This window comes from Ursus americanus, chromosome 3, assembly GCF_024610735.1.
Source record: "Ursus americanus isolate L20-20 chromosome 3, mUrsAme1.1.p, whole genome shotgun sequence".
NCBI classification, from domain to species: Eukaryota; Metazoa; Chordata; class Mammalia; order Carnivora; family Ursidae; genus Ursus; species Ursus americanus.
Genome location: NC_142129.1, coordinates 14,785,001 through 14,807,415, shown reverse-complemented (window position 1 = coordinate 14,807,415; position 22,415 = coordinate 14,785,001). Strand labels below are relative to the sequence as shown.

Below are 22,415 nucleotides of genomic sequence, written 5' to 3'. Positions count from 1 at the left end.
AGAAGAATTAACATTCCAACTTTACCACTGACCACTGGGTATCTCTCCCACTTCCCAAAAATATCTCATCCACCTGCCTTCTCCCCTTTTGTTTGCCTGCACCCTACCCATTCCCCTTCTCAGTCATCGAGTGCTTGCTTTGTGTGTCCGGCCTTTGTCCGGTGTATGCTTATTTACAGTTTTGCCCAGTTACAGCATACGTTAGTTTAGTCTTTTTAACATGAACCAGTAGGAGTTGGATGCTTTCCTCTCTCCTTCAGTTGTCATCTCTCATTCTACTTAACTCAAAACATCCATATATTATAATACAAAAGAAAAATATTGCACTGATGATATCTTGCCTTCTTTCTTCAAAGGGCAAATTCATGTCGTCCTCGCCTGGCTATCCATTTGAGCCATTATAAAAAGTCTTTGTAGTTTGACAACCTTACTATGAAGTAGACTTAAACTGTTAACCCTTAATTCTTTCATCTAATAGGGAGTACCTTGCCCTCAATGTATATGTGGCCCTATGTTACTACAAGTTGGATTACTATGATGTGTCTCAAGAAGTTCTGGCAGTTTACCTTCAGCAAATTCCTGATAGCACCATCGCACTCAATCTTAAGGCCTGTAATCATTTTCGCCTTTACAACGGCAAAGCAGCTGAGGTAGTGATGGAAATGTGTTTTTTAATTTACTTAATTCCAGTTTGAATAACCCTATACTTTTTGGGTTATTCATTAGACTCTATTATCTGTAACTCCTGATTGACATAATATCCCTTTGTTATTGGCAGGGTGATTCCAGGAGAATCAACTATATATAAATATTTATATTGATTAGATATTCTAAAAAAATGTTGATTTCTGAATTCTGTGTGTCTGATGTATTGTAGATGATCTTTACGTAGGTGTTCTACTTTACCTTAAATACTGTCAAAACCAAACACTTCTGCTTCTTCCTCTAAAAGGTTTGTGGCTCTGTGGTTCATTGTCACCAGCATGTAAATCACATCACAAACCTAGGATTTCCATCAGTCTTTTTCTTCACTGCCCTATCTAATCATCTACCAGTTCCTATCAGTTCTGCATCCTAGATATCTCTTTGATCTAGCCTTTCTTCTCCTCCACCACTGCTCTAGTCTGGGCACTCCTCATCTCTTATTTTCGTTCTTTAAATAATTTCCGTGCCTCTAGCCTTGTCCTCTCCAGTCTAGCCACTGACGTTGTTCCACACACCATGCTCTCCTACTGTCGTAGCTTTGCACATTGCATTCACATTTCCTGGAATGCCTTATTCTGGTTGGCACAATTCAGCATCTCTTTCAGGGTTTCCCAAGAGGCAATAGTGGTAAACATTTTATAAATCCTTAGGAATTAGCTAACTTCTAGGCACTATGCAAAAGGCTTTGTATCTATCATTTAGTTTCCTTGACAATCCTGTGGATAAATTCTGCTATAGCTCTATTTATATAGGAAACCGAGAGTGCATAGTAGGCCATACATGGGACCTCCTATTATTTAACACTATGCACACACACATACACACACATATACAGAGAGAGAGAAAAAAAGAGGGCATGTTTTATACTATATCTGTTTACAGATATTTATTTGTTTATGTAATAAACAGGTGATTTTTTTTTTTAAGATTTTATTTTTTTAAGTAATCTCTACACCCAACATGGAGCTCGGTCTTACAACCCCAAGATCAAGAGTCACGCACTCCACCAACTGAGCCAACCAGGCGCCCCTATGCAGGTTATTTTTAGATTAACTGAGTGGGGGGCCATGGAAATTACTTCCTCAACCACTATTTTAGTTGATGTCAGAAACCATCAAAATTCAATGTAAAATTTGTGCACGTGTCAGAATTTTAAAATCCCACCCTTGCGCAAAAAACAGTTCCAGCTGGCATCATGCCATTGGGGGAGGAGGGATAGGAACTGAAACCAGCAAACTAACTATCAAAGCAAACTTCACTGTGTAAATGTAATAGCAATGGACATTATTACCATGCTTTAGCTGACAGCAGACTCAGCTCCTGAGTGAAACAGTGTTTAGTAATTGTGCGAGAGGGGTGGAGTGGAAATCATGTGTCCTTAGCATAGGCCCAGATTCACTTTTTGTGGCTTATGTAGATGAAAGTGGTCTATTATGGCAATACAAATGCCCACCACTTCAGTCGCTTAGTATGCAACTGAGCTGTCCATTTATATGTTATGTACAATACGTTCTTGGGTGTACTCACTTCAACTAAAGAGTCCCCGGAGTCTGCCTAATTGGCTGGTTTCCAGTGTCAGCAGTTTAATACTAAGCCAGTTCACAATTTGATCTCTTTAGAGTTTATGGCCTTTGGTAGGAGTGAATAAAAGAAGTATATTCTTGCCTTTCTACCTTGAGTTAATCTTGGGGGATTTGCCAAATTTTTTCCAGTCTATTAAATGTTTATGTTTTGTCTGCACGTGTTCTTTCCATAGTCTGGTATGGGTAGCATGGTTAGCCAATATTCTGTAGGTCTAGCATAATGCAAGTCAGGGCACCAAACTATATTTCCTATCCCCCAAAAGACATGCTTTTTCATTTGAAATTGTGTCTGTGCAGTTTACATATTAATTTTATAATGTATTCCAGCAGTAGATGTACTATGTGCTATGTCAGATGTACCCTGACAAGCTTCTGGGGGGAGACGTGTTAGCAGTAGAATATAGTTTGTGTTTGCTGATAATTCTATTAAACTGCTTAAAAATCAGGCATTCCTGTAGTAATTTGTGTAATATGTTCAATATTCTATCGTTCATTCTCTCCACAAACACCAATAGCATTCTGCCCTTCTGTAGTAAGCATGACTTAATCTATAAAGACTCACTTAATTCTTGAGGTACTTTAAATAACTTGCCCAAAGTTTTACAACTAACAAGTGACAAATTCAGGTCTCAAACCCTTGTCTATCTGACTCTAAAGCCTTACTGACTTAACTGCAAATTTAGGGGTACTTTCTTCTTTTCACTTATATGTGATTATATATAGAGATAGATAGATATAGATAGATATAAGTATGTATGTAGATATAGATATATATATAAAATATCATGTGTGCTATTTGATGGTTTCCTAGTTATCTTTCATCTAGGCAAGCTTATTGAGGATTGAAACTGTGTCTTTTGACATGTGTGTCCTGGTATCTGGCACAGTGCACACACAAAGTTGGTGTCAACTAAGTATTGGTTGAATGAGAATACTAAGACTTCACATTTAATATGACTAAGAAATTAAGAGAGACTTGTGTTTAAAGAAGAAGGTTCAAAAGAGGTCAGTAAAAACAAAGATTGAAAAAAAGCCATTGGGTTTCATAGTTAGGATTTCCTACAATTTCCTACTGTAATTAGGATATCATTATTATTGGAGTTTGAAACTGGATGACAAAGAGATAAGGAGTGGGTGAGTAATTGCTTGGATTGGGATTTGTCATAAAGGCTATGGCAGAGGGATGACAAGTAGATCATGGAGCAGTAGAAGCAGGGATGCTGTAAGATGCTGGTGAAAGGAAAGAGAATGCTAGTTTCAGAGGATAATGAGTTAAAAGAACTTTTCCCCCCAAACTGGGAAGGCCTCCAGGGCAATGATTAAGAGCAGGAGCTTTGAAATCAGATAGACCCCAAATTCCACTTCTGGGTGATAGGTGTGTGGCTTTGGTGAGCTACTTAACCTCTTTAAGCATCACCTGCAAAGTAAGGAAAGTAATAGACTGACTTATTATAGATTGCTATAAAGATTAATGATACGACGTACATGAAGTCCCTAACTTGATATATATGGTAAACTCTCAGTAAATATTAACAATTATCACAGATTTTGTAGACAGAAAGATTGTCAAAGTTATCTACCTTTTCCTTTGATGCTTTCTGTATCTTGTTTAAGATGATTTCCTGGCTAAGATCATATTCTGTGGTATTATTTTCCTTTTTTTTTTAATTTATTTTTTAAAAATATGTAATGTCTGCCCCCAGTGTGGGGCTCCAACTCATGATCAAGAGTCACATGCTCTTCTGACTGAGCCAGCCAGGCTCCCCGGTATTATCTTCTAAAAGCCTTCTTGTTTTGCCTTTTTCAAATCCAAATTATCTATAATTATACTATCTTATATTTAATTATTTGTTAAGATTTTATTTTTTTTTTAAGTAATCTCTACACCCAGCGTGGGGCTCAAACTCACAACCCCAAGACCAAGAATTGCGTGCTCCATTGATTGAGCCAGCCGGGCACCCCTATAAGTATATTATATCTAAAAAGTTTAATTTCTCAATTAAAAGACAAAGATTGGCAAATTAGATTGAAAAGACAAAACCCTAAAATATGTTTTAAATATAAGGACAGAAAATTTGAATATAAAAGGATATGTTTCATGCAGAATATTTCTTACATGGTTTCTATCGTTAGTGTCATGCTTTTAGAAAGGTCATTTTCACCTTAACATGGATAAGATGATCCATATCTTCCATTTATAGTTTTATTGTTTAACATCTTCATTGAGATATAACTCACAGACCCTGTAATTCACCCTTTTAAAGTGTACGATTCGTTGGTTTTTATTATATTCACAGATATGTGCAATCACCATCACAATTTTAGAGCATTTGCATTACCTCAGAAAGAAACCCCATGCCCCTCAGAAACTCCATCAATCACTGGCTCCCCATTACCCCAGCCCAAGCAATTGCAAATCTGCTTTCTGACTCTAGATTTGCCAATTCTAGATATTTCATATAAAAGTAATACATAATATGTGAATTTTTATGACTATCTTCTTTTACTTAGCATGTTTATAAATTTCATCATGTTGTAGCCTGTATTGTACTTCATTCGTTTTAATGACCAAATAATATTCTATTTTATGGATAGACACATTTTATTTTTCCATTGGTTAGCTGATGGACATTTGGGTCATTTCCACTTTTGACCTATTATGAACAAGACTGTTACAAGCATTTGTATACATGTTTTTGGACATGTGTTGGATGTGTTTCCATTTCTCTTGGGTCTATGCCTAGGAGTGGAATTGCTGGGCTATATGGAGCTCTATATTTAATTGAGGAACTGCTAGACTGATTTACAAAGTAGCTACACTAGTTTACATTCCCACCAGCAGTGTATAGGAGTTTCAATTTCTCTACATCCTTGCCAGCAGTTATTATCTGACTTTTTTATTGTAGCTATCCCATTGGATGTGCAGTAGAATCTCACTGTGGTTTTGATTTGCATTCCTCTGATGACTAATGATGTTGAACATCTTTTCATGTGCAGTGAGTTCTGCTTTAAATTTTGTGCCCTAGGCATCCCACTTGGCCCAGCCCTAGTTCTGGCTGGCCCTGCCTGAAATCAGAACTGTCCTCACGATACTAAAAGATTTTGTCTTTTCACTTTCTTTTGCTCAAGTGTGCAGTGAAGCTTTCCAGAAACAGCATAATTTCAAAATAGATCAAATGCAGATACAGACATGCCAACCTAGCTGTCCTCTTTTAAGCTAGGCGTTAAAGAGATTTGCAAAAATACAAAACAGTACTACACTTCGCACTAAGTTTTTGTTTTGTAAATGCACTTTTCTTAAATGAAAAATACTTATGTTAATGTGTAGTGGGCTTATTATTTTTTTTGATTAATTGAATACTTTAAAATTTCTGTTTGAATTTCTAATACAATCTAGATTGTACTATGGGCTATTTATGAGGGCTATAACCCACATCAACAAAAGCTCTTTGGGATCCTTAATAATTTTTAAGATTATAAAAGAGATCCTGAGATCAAAAAGCTTGAAAACTGCTGATCTAGCCTAATATTACCGAACACTTTGGAATTGCTGCTGTGGACAAGAGAAGGGATTAATAAAAAGTTGCCGAGGCAAGTGTGCAATCCCATATGAGATCAAATAGAACAAGTTTGTAGTGGCTAGTGAGAACAATCAAGAATCTAATCATTTTATTCTGAGAAGCTTAGCTACCTAACTGATGAAAGTAGAAAAAGGAGGAGAGGAAGATTACTCAAAATTATAGATTGGCAAGGTAGGAATAACAAAGTTGAGGAAGAAAATGAATCTAGGGTGTTAGTGAAGATGCTGGAAATGGCTTTGTTCTACAGGGAGTTAAGAGGGTAAGAGAATACAGAAGAGATCTATAGGTCTAATAAATAATAGGAGAAGGTATTTTAATTGTGCTCTGTAAATAAAGGCCAATGCAGCAGAAAGGAGCGACTTTGAGAGTTTGGGATATAGGTGGAATGGTCAGATTGAAGAATCAACCCCAGTTTTCAAAAGTTTAGCTCGTTTATCACTTTTGACTCTGCAAGAAAAGAGTAAGTAGGAGTCTTCAGACGTGGGCTCCCCAGTTTCAGACTTGCTGCTTAGTGTAAGGTTCAAGTCATTTATCGTTTATAAGCCTCAATGTTCTCATCTGTAAAATGAGGTTAACAATCACACTGACTCTTAATCCTGAGGAATGAATGAAATGGCATGTTAAATTCTTTGTAAACTATAAAACATTGTGCAAATATGTGGTATAAGAACTATACACTTGCCCTTTTTCTAAGTCTTTCCTTTTTCAATTTCAGGCAGAACTCAAAAGCTTGATGGACAACGCTTCTTCTTCCTTTGAATTTGCTAAAGAACTCATCAGGCACAATCTGGTGAATAGCAATTTCCTGTCTTGACTGAATTAAGTCTTAGCCTACTTTGTCATATCACAGCAGTTAGAAGGATGAATGAAGGGAAATATTGCAACAAATACTTCTCTACTCCAAGTGAACTCCTCCTTGCTATGGAGGAGAGAAAATTAAGTTTCAGATATCAGGTCCTTTCCTCAAGGAAACCCCTACTGGGAGGGCAGTAATACATACATAACATTTAGAAAGAAGTGCAAGGCAGTGTAGGTCCAAGAGTCCATTCTGTTGGCAAAGACCAAGAAGCATGCCTCCTTGTGGGTTACAGTAAACGGGAAGGATTTTCTGTTGAAAATCCAACTCGAGTTCGTCTTTGAAGGATGAGTGAGATTTAGAGGGTTCATTGAAGGCAAGGATATAGAGTTAGAACAAAAATGACATATGTGAAATGTGAGCAGGCTAAGCTTACTCGAACAGAAAGTGCACAGGGGCATAGTGAAAAGGAAAGTCTTAGTGAAGAAGGAAAGAGGTGGTTAGGGTTAAGACTGGACTATGATGGCCATTCATAAAAAAAAAATGTATCCATATTCAGGTTAAGTTTAATTGATTATGCAATATTGTGGATACAGAGCAGCTGCTTTCAACTCAGACACCTGGGGACACTGGGAAAATTACATAATATTGCTGAGTTTCAGATCCCTCATCTGAAAATGGCATTAGTAGTAGCTACACCTTTTCCTTCTAATTTCTCTATTCCTTTTTTTAGCACCAATTCTGCTTAGACTCTCTCCTCCCCTTTAACTCTGATATCTGCTTGGTCACTTAATCCTATTGATTCTTTCTTGGCAAAGTCTTATATTTATTCCATTCTTTCTCTAATTCAGGCCTCCATCACAGATATAATTTTCTCTGGATAGTTTCTATTATGAGCTTCTGCCTCTTTTCACTTCTCATCTAGTTTATCAACTTAAATTTTTGTGGAGAATGATGTGTTAGAGATAGTACTCTGGAAATCAAGTTTGACGAGAGATCAAGACTGGAGAGTAGATTTAGGAGTTTCATAAGAGAATTGATAGCTACAGTCCTGACAACTAAACATGGAAGAAAGGATTAAAAACAGTGATAAATATAGTCCCAAGAGAGCATCTGTATTTAAGGAGCTGAAGGAAGGAGAATAACCAGATAAGAAAGGGGAGGTAGGAAAGATCACCTAGATAATGCAATGACATTTACAACTGCACATTTTAATCAGCTGGGAGGTTTTTAAAAATAATGATGCATGGGCTTCACCCCCCCCCCCAAGATTCTTATTTAATGCTTGGGCTAGGCCTCAGCTATCAGTATTTTTCTTTTCTTTCTTTTTTTTTTTTTTAAGATTTTATTTATTTATTTGACAGAGATAGAGACAGCCAGCGAGAGAGGGAACACAGGCAGGGGGAGTGGGAGAGGAAGAAGCAGGCTCACAGAGGAGGAGCCTGATGTGGGGCTCGATCCCACAACACTGGGATCACGCCCTGAGCCAAAGGCAGATGCTTAACTGCTGTGCCACCCAGGACCCCCTATCAGTATTTTTCTTAAAAGCTTCCCAGGTGGATAAAATGTACAGCCAGACTAAAGAACCACCATATGTATATATGACTAGAGGGGGTATATCAGCTAGTAAATAGAGATTAGCCTCAGAGAGTGGGATTAAAGAGGGAAGTGAGAGTATGAAATTGTCCTTTTTCTTTTTGTGATACTATATATTTTTTCCCAATGAACACATATTGTTTAAAACAAGGCCTAAATATAGTTTTTAGTTTTATAGTTTTTAGTTTAAAACAAAGTCTAAATATACTGAGCAATATAAATGGTTGTTCTGAGCATTGGCTTTTGCAGTCGGACTTGAGGTCAAAATCAAGCTACACCATGTACTAACTATGGACCTTTGGGTGAGTCCCTTAGCATCATTGAGACTCAGTGTTCTCATATGTGCCATAGGGGAAATTACAGTACCTGCCTTATTTTCTCGTGAGGATTAAATGAGGTAATGTATGCAAGGTACTTTACATAGTATCTAGCATATGGTGTTTAGTAAATCATGCTTTCGTGGTCATGCTACCGCTATCAGCGTCCAAACTACAGACACATCATTGAGCAAGAGGACAGAAGAATCCATTGAATTGGTTAAAGGGGTTAATGCATGACTTGTGAGAGTAAGTTCACTAGTGTGCTGGGAATAGGAGTTAAGGAGTGAGAGATTAGTAAGGTTGAAGCAGTAAGCCACACACTTTTGAACTGTGGCATTGAAAGGAAGGAGAAAAACAGGGCACTATCCAGAGGGAACAATGGCACCAAGAGGAAGATTTTTCAAGACAGCAAAACCCTCACGTATATTTAAAGTTGAGAGTAGGACCAGGACTAATGAAGATAGAATAATTAATATAGAAACAAGATCCAGGTCGAGTTAAAAGTTATGAGATCCATGGATTGGGAGAACAAACATTGTCAGAATGTCAGAATAGTACCCAAAGCAATCTACAGATTTAATGCAATCCCTATCAAACTACCAACAGCATTTTTCACAAAACTAGAAGAAATATTCCTAAATTTGTATGGAACTACAAGAGACCCCAAATAGCCAAAGCAATCTTGAAAAAGAAGAACAAAACTGGAGATACCACAATCCCAAATTTCAAGATATACTACAAAGCTGTAGTAATCAAAATACTGTGGTACTGGCATAAAAACAGACACATAAATCCACAGAACAGAACAGAGAACCCAGAAATACACACACAATTATATGGTGAATTAATCTTCGACAAAGGAGGCAAGAATATAAAATGGGAAAAAGTCTCTTCAACAAATGGTGTTGGGCAAACTGGACAGCTACATGCAAAAGAATGAGACTGGACCACTTTCTTACAACATACACAAAAATAAACTCCAAATGGATTCAGAACCTAAATGTGAGACCTGAAACCATAAACATCCTCAGAGAAATCACAGGCATAATCTCTCTGACATCGGCCATAAAACATTTTTCTTGATATGTCTCCTGAGGCAAGCACAACAAAAGCAAAAATAAACTATTGGGACTACATCAAAATTAAAAACTTCTGCACAGCCAAGGAAACAGTCAACAAAAAGACAACCTATTGAATGGGAGAAGATATTTGCAAATGACATATCCAATAAGGGGTTAGTATCCAAAATGTATAAAGAACTTAAACAACTTGGGGCGCCTGGGTGGCTCAGTTGGTTAAATGTGTCTGGCTCTTGATCTCAGTTTGGGTTTTGCTCTCAGAGTTGTGCATTTAGTCCCTGCCTTGGGCTCCACACGGGGCATGGAGCCTACTTCAAAACAAAACAAAACAAAGAAAATTTCTACAGCTCAACAACACAAAGCCCCAAATAATCTAATTAAAAATGGACAGAGGGGCGCCTGGGTGGCACAGTGGTTAAGCGTCTGCCTTCGGCTCAGGGCGTGATCCCGGCGTTCTGGGATCGAGCCCCACATCAGGCTCCTCTGCTATGAGCCTGCTTCTTCCTCTCCCACTCCCCCTGCTTGTGTTCCCTCTCTCGCTGGCTGTCTCTATCTCTGTCAAATAAATAAATAAAATCTTTAAAAAAAAAAAATGGGCAGAAGACATGAACAGACGTTCTCCAAAAAAGACGGACATACTGATGGCCAACAGACACATGAAAAGATGGTCAACATCGCTCATCATCAGGGAAATGCAAATCAAAACCACAATGAGATATCACCTCATGCCCGTCAGAATGGCTAAAATCAAAAACACAAGAAACAAGAAATGTCGGCAAGGGTGTGGAGAAAGAGGAACCCTTGTGAACTGTTGGTGGGAATGCAGACTGGTGCAGCCACTCTGGAAAACAGTAAGGAGATTCCTCAAAAAATTAAAAATAGAATTACCATGTGATGCAGTAATTCCACTACTAGGTATTTGCCCAAAGAACATGAAAACACTAATGCAAAAATATGCATGCACCCCTATGTTTGTTGCAGCATTATTTACAACAGCCAAATATGGAAGCAACCCAATGTCCATCAATAGATGAATGGATAAAGAAGAATGGATACAATGGATTCCAGTGGATACAATGGAATATTATTCACCCATAAAATCCAATGAAATCTTGCCATTTGGGACAGCATGGATGGATCTAGAGAGTATAATGCCAAGTGAAATAAGTCAGTTAGACAAAGACATACCATATGATTCCACTCATATGTGGAATTTAAGAAACAAAATAAAGAAAAAAAGAGACAAACCAAAAAACAGACTCTTACCTATAGAGAACAAACTGGTGGTTACCGAGGGGAGGTAGGTGGGGGAATGGGTGAAATAGGTGATGGGGATTTAGACTACATTTATCATGATGAGCCCTGAGTAATATATAGAATTGTTGAATCACTATATTGCACACCTGAAACTAATATAACACTGTAAATTATATTGAAATTAATTTTTTAAAGTCATGAGATGAAGACGACAAGTAAAAGAATTAATCTCGGCAAAAGAAGGGAATATCTCATGGGGTGCCTGGGTGGCTCAGTCGTTGGGCGTCTGCCTTTGGCTCAGGGCGTGATCCCGGCATTCTGGGATCCATCCCCACATCAGGCTCCTCCACTATGAGCCTGGTTCTTCCTCTCCCACTCCCCCTGCTTGTGTTCCCTCTCTCGCTGGCTGTCTCACTCTCTGTCAAATAAATAAATAAAATCTTTAAAAAAAAAAAAAAGAAGGGAATATCTCAGACAAGGAAGAATCAAGAAAGGTGACCAAGTGGATATTTTTGAATTAGAAACGAGAGATTAGGGGCGCCTGGGTGGCTCAGTCATTAAGCATCTGCCTTCGGCTCAGGGCGTGATCCTGGCGTTCTGGGATCGAGCCCCGCATCAGGCTCCTCTGCTGGGAGCCTGCTTCTTCCTCTCCCTCTCCCCCTGCTTGTGTTCCCTCTCTCCCTGGCTGTCTCTCTCTCTGTCAAATAAATAAATAAAATCTTAAAAAAAAAAAAAGAAAAGAAACGAGAGATTAGGTAGCTCATGTCTGATGGCCTTGATTTCTCTGTATTTATTTGTGAAACAACTTGCTACGTGCCAGACACTGCTAGGCTGTGGGTACACAACAGTGCACAGACCTGCTGTCCTGAATGGTATTTTATTTGATCTCTTCTCTATAGCATTTACTGTCATATGACAATATGCTTATGTGTTTGCTGTTTGAGGCTATCTTCCCACTTGAGTGTAACAGGAGTTCCTGCTGTAACCCCAGTGCTTACTACAATCCCAGGCATATAGTAGGGGCTAATGAGTATTTACTGAGTTAATTAAAAATTACAACTATGTACCACACATTTAGCCCACTTTAACTCATTCAATCCTCATAATAATCCTGAAAGGTAGACATTATTAATTCCATTTCGAGATGAGGAAACAGGCTCAGAAAGGTTATATAAATTCCTTTGTGGAGTTTGTTCATTTGTTTGTTTTTAGAAAAAGAGAGAGAGAGAGTGAACTGGATGCTTGGGGCGCCTGGGTGGCTCAGTTTGTTAAGCCTCTGCCTTCGGATCAGGTAGTGGCCTCAGGGTCCTGGGATCAAGCCCTGCATTGGGCTCCCTGCTCAGCGGGGGGTCTGCTTCTCCCTCTTTTTCTTCCTTTGCCCCTAACCCTGCTTGTGCAGGCTCTCTCTCTCTCTCTCAGATAAATAAATAAAATCTTAAAAAAAAAAAAAAAAGAATTGGCTGCCTAACAGACTGAGCCACCCAGGCACCCCCTTCATGGAGTTTTTGATACAGAATACCTGTCTCGAAAAAAGTTTTATTAATTTGGGTACTTTATGAGTTTTCTGCAGTTCTTATGAAGAGAAAAGGAAATTATACAATAGGCTTATGCCTTTATTCTGTTTCTTACACTTATTATAATTTAGTTAACAGCTTTCTTTTCAATGGGGTCAAGGTGGTGTGTATACTGAGAGCTTCAAAAATATATTCATCCTTTCAAAGAATAACTGAGTACCCAGTTATAAGTGGCAACTCCTTAATTAAACATTTCCACCAATAAATACATTCATACTTATTGCTGTAATAACAGACTTTCTCTATCTGTAGGTGGTTTTCCGAGGAGGTGAAGGGGCTTTGCAGGTTTTGCCTCCCCTGGTTGATGTTATTCCTGAAGCTCGGTTAAACTTAGTGATTTACTACCTTCGTCAAGGTAAGAAAAATTGGTCTTGGTCTTGCTTATAATGAGATATTTTAGAACATTTAACCTCTAATTGAACTACTTGCTTAACTTTTAAAATCCATAATACTTCCTAAAATATATTTGCCACAGGTTCATAGGGGAGAACAAATTTATTGGTGCTTATTTGTTGTACCTTTTCTCTTTATCCTCTCTTTCCTCTTCTGTTGCTTCCAGCCTTCTCCCATATTCTGGTTTTCTTTCTCTCTCTTATTTTTCTGTCTTCTGTTCCCTACCTGTTCTATTCCAGTTTTCCCACTGTTTTCCTTCCCCTTCCTTGTGGTTCTTTTTCTATGTATAATGCACATCCACATTTTCTTCAGGTTTTTTTTTTTATCATCAACTATTTTTTATTTGCTCTAGTTGTCTGCCTTTCTGTTTCTTTGTACTTCCAGCTTCTTATGAGAAATATTATGATTCAAAGAGAATGTGATGTTTACTGCCCCTAAGTAAGGTTAAAATTGTTAGACACATGCCTAAGCAGTCTTTGCTCTAACAGTTCTGAGTACAGGATAGTAGCTGCCATGCGGTGGTGGTTGCACTCTGTCATGAGCTTTGGACTAACAGTGTGGGCCTTTTTAGGTGCATGGTAGAAACCAACCAGACAACATATTCCTCCTCGAGGAAAATGTAAGTGTTTATTAAAATAAGAACATGAACTTGCAAACAGTTCTATTTGATATGAAAGCACAAAGAAGTAGGCATTTGGACAAGAATTAAATATCTTATATATTTTAGAAATTATAGAAAATTTTTCAAATTAAGCAAACTAGTATAAACACCCAAAATGAACACCCAACATATTCATTCCAGATTCAACAATCTTCAAAATATTGCCATTCTTTCATCCATTCTCCCTGTCCCTTTTTACTCTGAAACGTCTTTTTTTTTTAAGATCTTATTTATTTATTTGACAGAGAGAGAGAGAAGGCACAAGTACGGGGGGCGGCAGGCAGAGGGAGAGGCAGAGGGAGAAGCAGGCTCCCCGGAGCCAATGCAGGGCTTGATCCCAGAACCCCGGGATCATGACCTGGTTGAAGGCAGAGGCTTAACCCACTGAGCCACCCAGGTGCCCTACTACCACTGAAACATCTTAAAGCAAATCCCAGACTTCATATCATTTCACTCCTACATACTTATTATATATTGCCTTTTTAAAAAAAATCAGTCGTTTTACTTATATAACTACAATGCCATTTTTATATAATAGTCCATATTCTTAGCTTGAACATTTTTTTAGGTGCTTCATGACTTACAGGTTTCCTAAGATATTTGGTTATCTTTAGGATAATTACTCCACATTGAAGTTGATGGAGAGTTAGAGGACAGATGAAACAAATCATACTTCCCATGAATGTTTGAATGCTGAAGGATCTTACCTTTTCGGGACTATTTTAGAAGGGTTTGCTGGAATACAGACTAGTATAGCTACTTATTTCTTGTATTTCAGATGATGTACAAGAAGCTTATAACTTAATTAAGGATCTGGAACCTACTACTCCTCAGGTAATTGAAAATGTGTTACCATTTTACTAACCAACTTCTGTTGAAAGTAGAATTTCAGAAAGCTAGTGGGAAGGCATATTAGAGAAGATCCCAGCTTGTAGACTCTCGGAAAAGACCATATATGTTGATCTAGGAATGTCCTGTGAGACTTTCGATATGAGAATGAATAGTCTGGATTTTTTAATGTTTTTAAACTCCCTTATATGTGGTCATTTCCTCCAAAGGGTTGAGGTTTGAAAAAACTGAAATCTAGAGTTCTAATGGAACTAACAAGATATAGAAACTTATCTCACCAGTAGAATTGTAACTTGTCTTTCTCCCCTACTGGATTGTTAGCTCTTTGCAGTCAGGGCCTGTGTCTGTATTTCCAACACTGTGTGCAACTAAGCATGTAACAGACATTGCACTTACTGAATGAAAGACTGAAATGTTTCTAGACCCCATGAAATCTAAACAGATATATTTCTCAAGTGTATAAAAGTTTCAGCATCTTTTATACTGCTTTTTTTATGAGCCCTTTTAAATAAAAATAGTGCCTACATAAAAAATTTATAAAGCTGCTAAGGAAGATGTCTGTTAAAGAATAGAGCCAAGTCTGAAAGCGATAAAGGTGAGGCTCCAGGGCTCCAAAAGAGAGAATACCTTACAAATGGAGATCAGAGGATACTTTTTTTTTAGGAAAAGGATTATTAGCAAATAAAAGTTATTATATGATTAGAAAGGGAAAATAATGTATGTGATGTGGTCACAAAGAATGGCAGTGGCTAATAAAGTGATAAAAATTATTACATACATGTTTTATTGTTAATTTGTTCCATTGAGTTGAAATAAAACTTAATTTCTCGAGGTTTCCACTGAGTTTTTCTGCTTAAGATTGTGAATTTACAAATATGGTAAATCCTGTTATATGGACACTTTCCTGAAAAACAAATGAAAGTCTCCTAATTCTTTCATTCAAGCCAGGGATGGAACAGAGAAAAGTGACACTGGGTAACTTTTGATAATATATATAAAGCATTAAGTTGAAATTAATTTGAAAGAGATTTCATAGCTACACATTCTTTGGAAATTAATTAGTGTTATTCCATGTTGCCAGGAGTATATCCTCAAAGGAGTGGTCAGTGCGGCCCTTGGCCAGGAAATGGGTTCGGTGAGTATGAAGTCACTGGTAATCTATAGTTGCGGTTATAGTGTGTGGACGAGATCAAAATGAATGTTAAAGTTCTACCAACAAGTTCACAAATAGGCTCATCTGCAGTTCCTTTCCTTTCTCCATATCCCCCAACCCAGATTCCATTATAAAAAGAATTCGGTTATTTAAAGACCAAAAAAAAGAAAGCTTTAACTCTAAGAGTTGCTGCTTCATCTTTTAACAGCCCAATTTTTAAGCAGCATTTATATCTAATAATAACTGCAAATCATTGCACAGCTTCATTCTTATTCTCAGTGAGTTTGTTTAACCTTGCACACCCCTGAGCTATAATTTTGGCATCTGTAAAATGGGGATAATTGTTTCTTTGGCAAAGACTTTTATAAACACCATAACTGTTTAAAATTAAGTTCTTATTCATCTGAATATGGCACATCAAGTTCTTTTGGGAACAAGCTGGATATAGGAATAAATATTTTTATCTCTAGCTCACTCTACAGTGCCTTAGGCACTGTACTGATAGGCAGTACATGGTTATTGAATAAGTGAATGAGTGTATTGAATTAATACTCCTTGTTATAACCGTGGCTCCTACCACAAGGTCTGAAGTGTGATAAAAGAGCAGTAAGTGTCTGTTGGATGTGTGAATGAATGACTAGATGAATGAGTTCATTTAATGAAGTTACTTTTAGGATAGAGTTTGGGGATTGGATTTTTTTCTTCTTTTTTTATCTGACCCAAGGTAGGTTTTAATTTAGTTTCAGGTTATAATTCTCTAGTGCTTATGCTAATAAGAATTAGTTTGTTTGGGAGAGGATGTAAAACAAGGGTGTATGTTAAATCCTGGCACATATTTTAAAACCATAAAGTGTAATACAAATAAAGTATTTTCAGCTTCTATCAACTATCTCAGCTCTGCTTTGTTTTTCAGAGGGACCATATGAAAATTGCCCAGCAGTTCTTCCAGCTGGTGGGAGGGTCAGCGAGTGAGTGTGGTAGGTCTGAAATCAGTCCTCATTCACATGATTCATAATTGAAGTTGGTCATATATTGACTGGTGAAGTTTGAGTCTCTGTCCAGGGTTACATGTGTCAGGCTTGAAAGCAAAGTATCAAAGTATCAAGTAGGAAGTCCTGTGGGAGAGACATAGGAGAGAATATTGGATTAGCTTTTCTCAACATCTCAGATAAAGTGGGATGAGAGATTATATAAATAGAAGAGAATGAATGTAATCTTTAGTTCATGTGAGTTTTTAAAATTTGATTCTGTTTTTTATTTGAAATGTTAACTTTTATTGATTTTTCAAGAGCTCTTTATGTATTCAACTTTCATCATGTCATAGATATTTTTTCTGGTGGGTCATTTGCCTTTTAATTTTGCCTATGATATTTTTTCACGTGTAAAAAATTTAAATCTTATTGAAGTTTTATTTTTGTAATGATATTTTACATGGGTATCTAGCTTAGAAAGTGCTTTCGTACCCCCACAGTTATATAATATTTACTTATTTTCCCACCAGTAGTTTTGTTGCTTCATTTTTATTATTAAAATATTTACTTCATCAGTCAAGATTGAGTGTTAGATTTCAGAAAGGGCTATAAAAAGCACTAATAGTTAGCCGGTATGAACTGATATGGCTATTTGTACCAGTTGTCTAAGGCTAGCTTCTATTCTGATGGACAGTATTTGTGATGAACTAGTTGTTAAATATTTTTATTACCCCTGGATATTCATTTTCTTTCAGATGTTTCACCGAAACCATTTATTGAATAATATTTCTTTTCTTCATTTGATTCATTCATACAACAAAAATTTATTAAAGTGTTGGGGGTATAGTAGTAAACAAAACAAGTTCTCCATCCTTGTAAAGCATACGGTCTAGTGGGACAGACAATAAACACAATAAAGAAAGAGATTATATAGTATATCTGTGATAAGTGCTATGGGGGAAAAATTGAACAGAGCAAGAACGAATAGGAGTGCAAGTGGCAAGGGTGGGGGCTATACTAATTCTCTACTATCTCAAACAGAAATCCGGTAACAGACAGAAGGTTGGTCAGGATCAGGACCAGATGATTCCATGGCAAATTATTTCTCCATTTGAGATTGGAAGTGCTAGATGAGTGTCTTAGATGAGTGATGATGGAGACTAAGCCACGTTAGTTGAATGTGCACGTGTCAGAGTTGATGACAGACTCAAAGCCTGGGAAAAACATCTGAGGAGTACTGTAGTCTGCAGGGTGTGTGTTCATTCTGGAGTCTGTGAGTTAGCCCCAAGAGAGACTATTGGTCACTCTCAAGTACTGTGACCTCCATTATGCTGAGGTTTTGTCCACTGAATAGAAGCTATAATTTCAGAATCTGAAAAGATGTCTTGGAATACATTCCTATCTCTAAATTATAAAGTAACTCAAATTTCAGCTAAAGAGAACTTTCAGTTTCATGAATATACCTGATTTCTTTTCCCATTCCCTTTCAGATACAATACCTGGGAGGCAGTGCATGGCTTCCTGTTTCTTTCTGCTTAAGCAATTTGATGATGTCTTGATTTACCTCAACTCATTTAAGGTCAGTATAGAATTTTCTAGATGAGTTTGTCTACAAAATACTATATATAATGTGTCAGAAGTAAGATACTTCTAGAGGGACACCTGGGTGACTCAGTTGGTTAAGCGTTTGTCTTATGATCCCAGGGTCCTGGGATCGAGTCTCACATCTGGCTCTCTGTTCAGTGGGGAGCCTGCTTCTCCCTCTGCCTGCCACTCCCCCTGCTTTGTGCGCTCTCTCTCTCTCTGATAAATAAATAAAATCTTTTTAAAAAAGATACTTTTAGAGATGGCCCTTTTACTACAGTGGCATTGATGGTGTCAGCTAATTTCTTAAAATTATTTTTGAGTTTATCTAGTATAACCGATATGTTATATTCGTATGTTATACTCAATGTGACCTATTCTTGGGATATTTTTCAGAGTTACTTCTACAATGATGACATCTTTAACTTTAATTATGCCCAAGCCAAAGCTGCAACAGGCAATACCAGTGAGGGTGAAGAGGTGGGTACATGCTTTTGATGCATTCAAATGATCCTATTTAAAAACATTGTTATCTTTAACTTTTCAAGGAACCTCCATACTATTTTCCAGAGTGAAACAAAATAGATGAACATAGGGGAAAGAAAAAAAAGAGTGAGGCAAACTATAAAACAGACTCTTAACTATAAAGAACGAACTGGGGGTTGCTGGAGGGGAGGGATGAGGGATGGGCTAAACGGGTGATGGGGATTATGGAATGCACTTGGGCTGGGCATTGGGTGTTGTATGTTAACTGTTGAATCACTAAATTCTACATCTGAAAGTAATATTACACTATATGTTAGCTAACTGGAATTTAAATAAAAATTTGAAAAGGCATAATAAAAATAAAAACATTGTTATCTTTTTCTCACTGAAATAAAATGTTCAGGGACAAAGGATTATGAAAGGTTCCTTTGTTCTTAGGTTACATTAAAAGGTACAATGTAGGGACGCCTGGGTGGCACAGCGGTTAAGCGTCTGCCTTCAGCTCAGGGCATGATCCCAGCGTTCTGGGATCGAGTCCCGCATCAGGCTCCTCCGTTATGAGCCTGCTTCTTCCTCTCCCACTCCCCCTGCTTGTGTTCCCTCTCTCGCTGGCTGTCTCTATCTCTGTCAAATAAATAAATAAAATCTTTAAAAAAATAAAAATAAATAAAAGGTACAATGTAAATAGACATATAGATTTTATAACCATATTATTGTTTTCCTTTTTCTGCTATACTTTATAAAAGCATAACATATGTCGAGAAAAATATCCAAAGTATATAGCTTGATGAATTTTTAAAGTGAACGTAGCCAAATAATCAGTACTCAGATCATGAAACAGTATTACCTTAACCCCATAAAAACCCCCTCATCTCCTTATTTGAGTTCGTCCCTTTCTCCCAAGGCTAACCACTACTTTTTACTTCAACCTTCATAGACTGATTTGCCTGAATCATTCAAAGCAATTCAGTTGAATTATTCAATTCAATTTTGTTATTATTTACCAAATTGTTCCACTTGTTTTAATTCAAATTCTAATTATTTTCTGCCTTCCGTTATGTCTTCTTTGTGAGTTATTTTAAAAGTGTGTCATAATTTTCAAATATGTGTATTCTTTCCCAAGCTATTTCCTTTTGATTTCTAACTTAATCATATTGTGGTCATCCAGTGTGCTCTGTATTACACCAGTCCTTCAAAATTTGTTGAGACTTACTTTACTGTCCAGTAACATGGTCATGTGTCCTTGAACAAAATAGGTGTTATGCAGTTGTAATTATTCCGTTCAAATCTTCTATATCCTTACCAAATTTCTTCAGTCAGCTTGTGATATCAATAACTGAGAGAAGTGTGTCAACATCACCATAGTTTTGTCCTTTCCTTAGCACCCTGTAGAGAATTTGACCGTCTGTAAGGCTACACTAAGTATTAATCTAAGGCAAGCCGATATGGTATTTTTACCACAAAAATAGCTTCATGTTTATTCCTTTTCTTTCCTCTTCTTGCAGGTTTTCCTTTTAATCCAAAGTGAGAAGATGAAAAATGATTACATTTACCTCAGTTGGTTAGCTCGGTGCTGTGAGTTTTCTTTTAAATGTTACAGAGGAATCCTCTTTTTCTTCTCTGTTGCATAATCTTCTGGATGGAAATTACAGTGAACATTTCTAATTATGTTTCATAGAATGAGTAAACACTGAAATTAAGCATCATTAATGCTACTGAGTGTAAGGGTGGTCCTGAACATGTATTACATATGTTTACCTTGTGATTAGTTCCACCATACAATGTTGACCTAGCATGAACAGTCCTGAAAGATGCCAAGTTTTTCCATCAGCCCTGTTAAAGTTTCCAGAATCTCAGTTTACAGGGTTCTTTGTTAAATGATATTATTATGCTAATTTTACCTTTTCATTATGATGCAGGCCTGAAAAGTAATAAAATGTCAAAAGCATAAGATTTTTTAATATTATATAGCCTATAACCTCTGTCTGTCTGTCTCTCCCCCTTCATTATCTTTTCTTGCTCCTTTTTTTCCACCTGGATTTAAAATGTTCACAGAGTTCTTAAAGTCATGGGAAAATTTCAGCAATCAGATGTTCTAAAGTGAGGCTGAAACTATATAAATAGGATTGAATGAATGATACATGACTTTTAAGCAGATGAGCAAAGTGGGAACTACTGGAAATGAACCCAATCTAAAAAGATATAATTATGTGACTTCTAACTTAAGTATTTTACATATGGTATAGTTCTGATGGAGAACCAGCTTAATGTTAACATTGCAAACTTTCTGCATAAGAGCTGTTTACCATTTCTTTGTCTGTTTGGAACATAGAACCAAATCCAAAGAATAGCAAGATGCAGAATTGTATTTCCTATATATTTAAGAGGCAAAAAGCTTTGCTTCTTTTTGTAGATATCATGAACAAGAAACCAAGACTAGCCTGGGAACTTTATCTCAAGATGGAAACCTCTGGCGAGTCCTTTAGCCTCTTACAGCTCATTGCTAATGACTGCTACAAGGTGAGTCTGAGTGAGATCTAAAGGGAAAACTGAAGATCAGTTTCATGTACTACACTGATTAATTTTTAGGGAGAGGTGTCCTAGAGATTAAATGGCCGTTGGTAAGAGGATTCACATAGAACTATCAGAAATGTCATCCCTGGGGCTCCTGGCTGGCTCAGTTGGAAGAGCATGGGACTCTTGATCTCAGGGTTGTGAGTTCAGGCCCCATGTTGGGCTCCCTGCTGGGTGTGGCACCTACTTAAATAAATAAATAAATAAATAAATAAATAAATAAATAAATAAATAAAATCTTTAAAAAAAGAAAAAGAAATGTCATCCTTTTCATGAACAAACTGAACTCAGAGATAAAACAGCATTTCAGGGTTTTATATGTATATCAAGTATGTATGCATATAAATGAAATATGAAACAATGTATATGAAACAATGATTTAGAGAGATTGTTTTAGATTTCTAAAGCTTGCGTGCGAGTCTTTAGATACCATCCAAGTAGAGATACTCATCTGGTAGTTGGAAACTTGGTTCTGAAGAAAGATGTCTTCTGACATCATAGATTGGAGAAATCATCGCCATTTCAATAGTAATTAAAGCCCTAGAAAACAAGATTACCCAGGTAAGGAAGGAAAGTGAGAAGAGTAGAGAGTTGCAAACCAAACCTTGGGGAATACTTAGGTGCAAATTGTAGACAGGAGAGACAAAGGAACCAGAAAAAGAGAATAAAAAACCAATCAGATTTACTAAAGGATTGGCTCTCTATGTGTGTATGCGGGAGCAGGTGCGTGCGTGTGTGTGTGTGTATGGAGTTGGAAAGGCAGAGAGAAGGAGGGAGGACTTTTCGGCCCTATCCTATAGATTAAAAGGTTTTTTTTACAAATTAGCCTCAAATTCTGGAAATTCCTTTTTTTGGAATATTTCTTCCTGCCCAAAAGACAAACAAATGTTAGGTAAAGAGAATCTAGTGTTAAATTAATTAATAATAGCTCATTTCAAAGTGAATCATTACTAAAATAAAGTGAATCACCATCAATGGAAAAGGTTTTAAAACATAGGAAGCTTAAAAATGTTTAACATGACTTAGTAGATGGCAGTGACATTAAGTGAGTTAGTGAAGGCAGAGGGAAAGAAAACATTCGGAGAGGAATTTAGTTCAGTTGTAAATGTATTAAATCTGAAGTGTGTTTGGGGCTCCAGGTAGAGATATTACATGTAGGAAATTATCAGGGCAAGCCTGGAGCTCAGTTGTTCATGTGAGAGGTCAGGATTAGAAATGTAGTTTTAGAAGTTAACACAGGGGCACCTGGATTG

The 22,415-nt window shown here is 37.1% G+C and overlaps 1 protein-coding gene across 1 annotated transcript in view; it reads left to right on the top strand.

The window, feature by feature from the left end:
- IFT56 (intraflagellar transport 56) overlaps positions 1-22,415 on the top strand; it is a 46,527-nt gene that overhangs the window by 14,883 nt on the left and 9,229 nt on the right. Inside the window, exons 7-16 of the mRNA XM_045792548.2 lie at positions 479-650; positions 6,585-6,659; positions 12,744-12,846; positions 14,324-14,379; positions 15,476-15,529; positions 16,461-16,524; positions 18,009-18,097; positions 18,499-18,582; positions 20,094-20,163; positions 21,002-21,108. Coding sequence (XP_045648504.1) covers positions 479-650; positions 6,585-6,659; positions 12,744-12,846; positions 14,324-14,379; positions 15,476-15,529; positions 16,461-16,524; positions 18,009-18,097; positions 18,499-18,582; positions 20,094-20,163; positions 21,002-21,108 — 874 coding nt within the window. The remainder of the gene's footprint in view (positions 1-478; positions 651-6,584; positions 6,660-12,743; positions 12,847-14,323; positions 14,380-15,475; positions 15,530-16,460; positions 16,525-18,008; positions 18,098-18,498; positions 18,583-20,093; positions 20,164-21,001; positions 21,109-22,415) is intronic.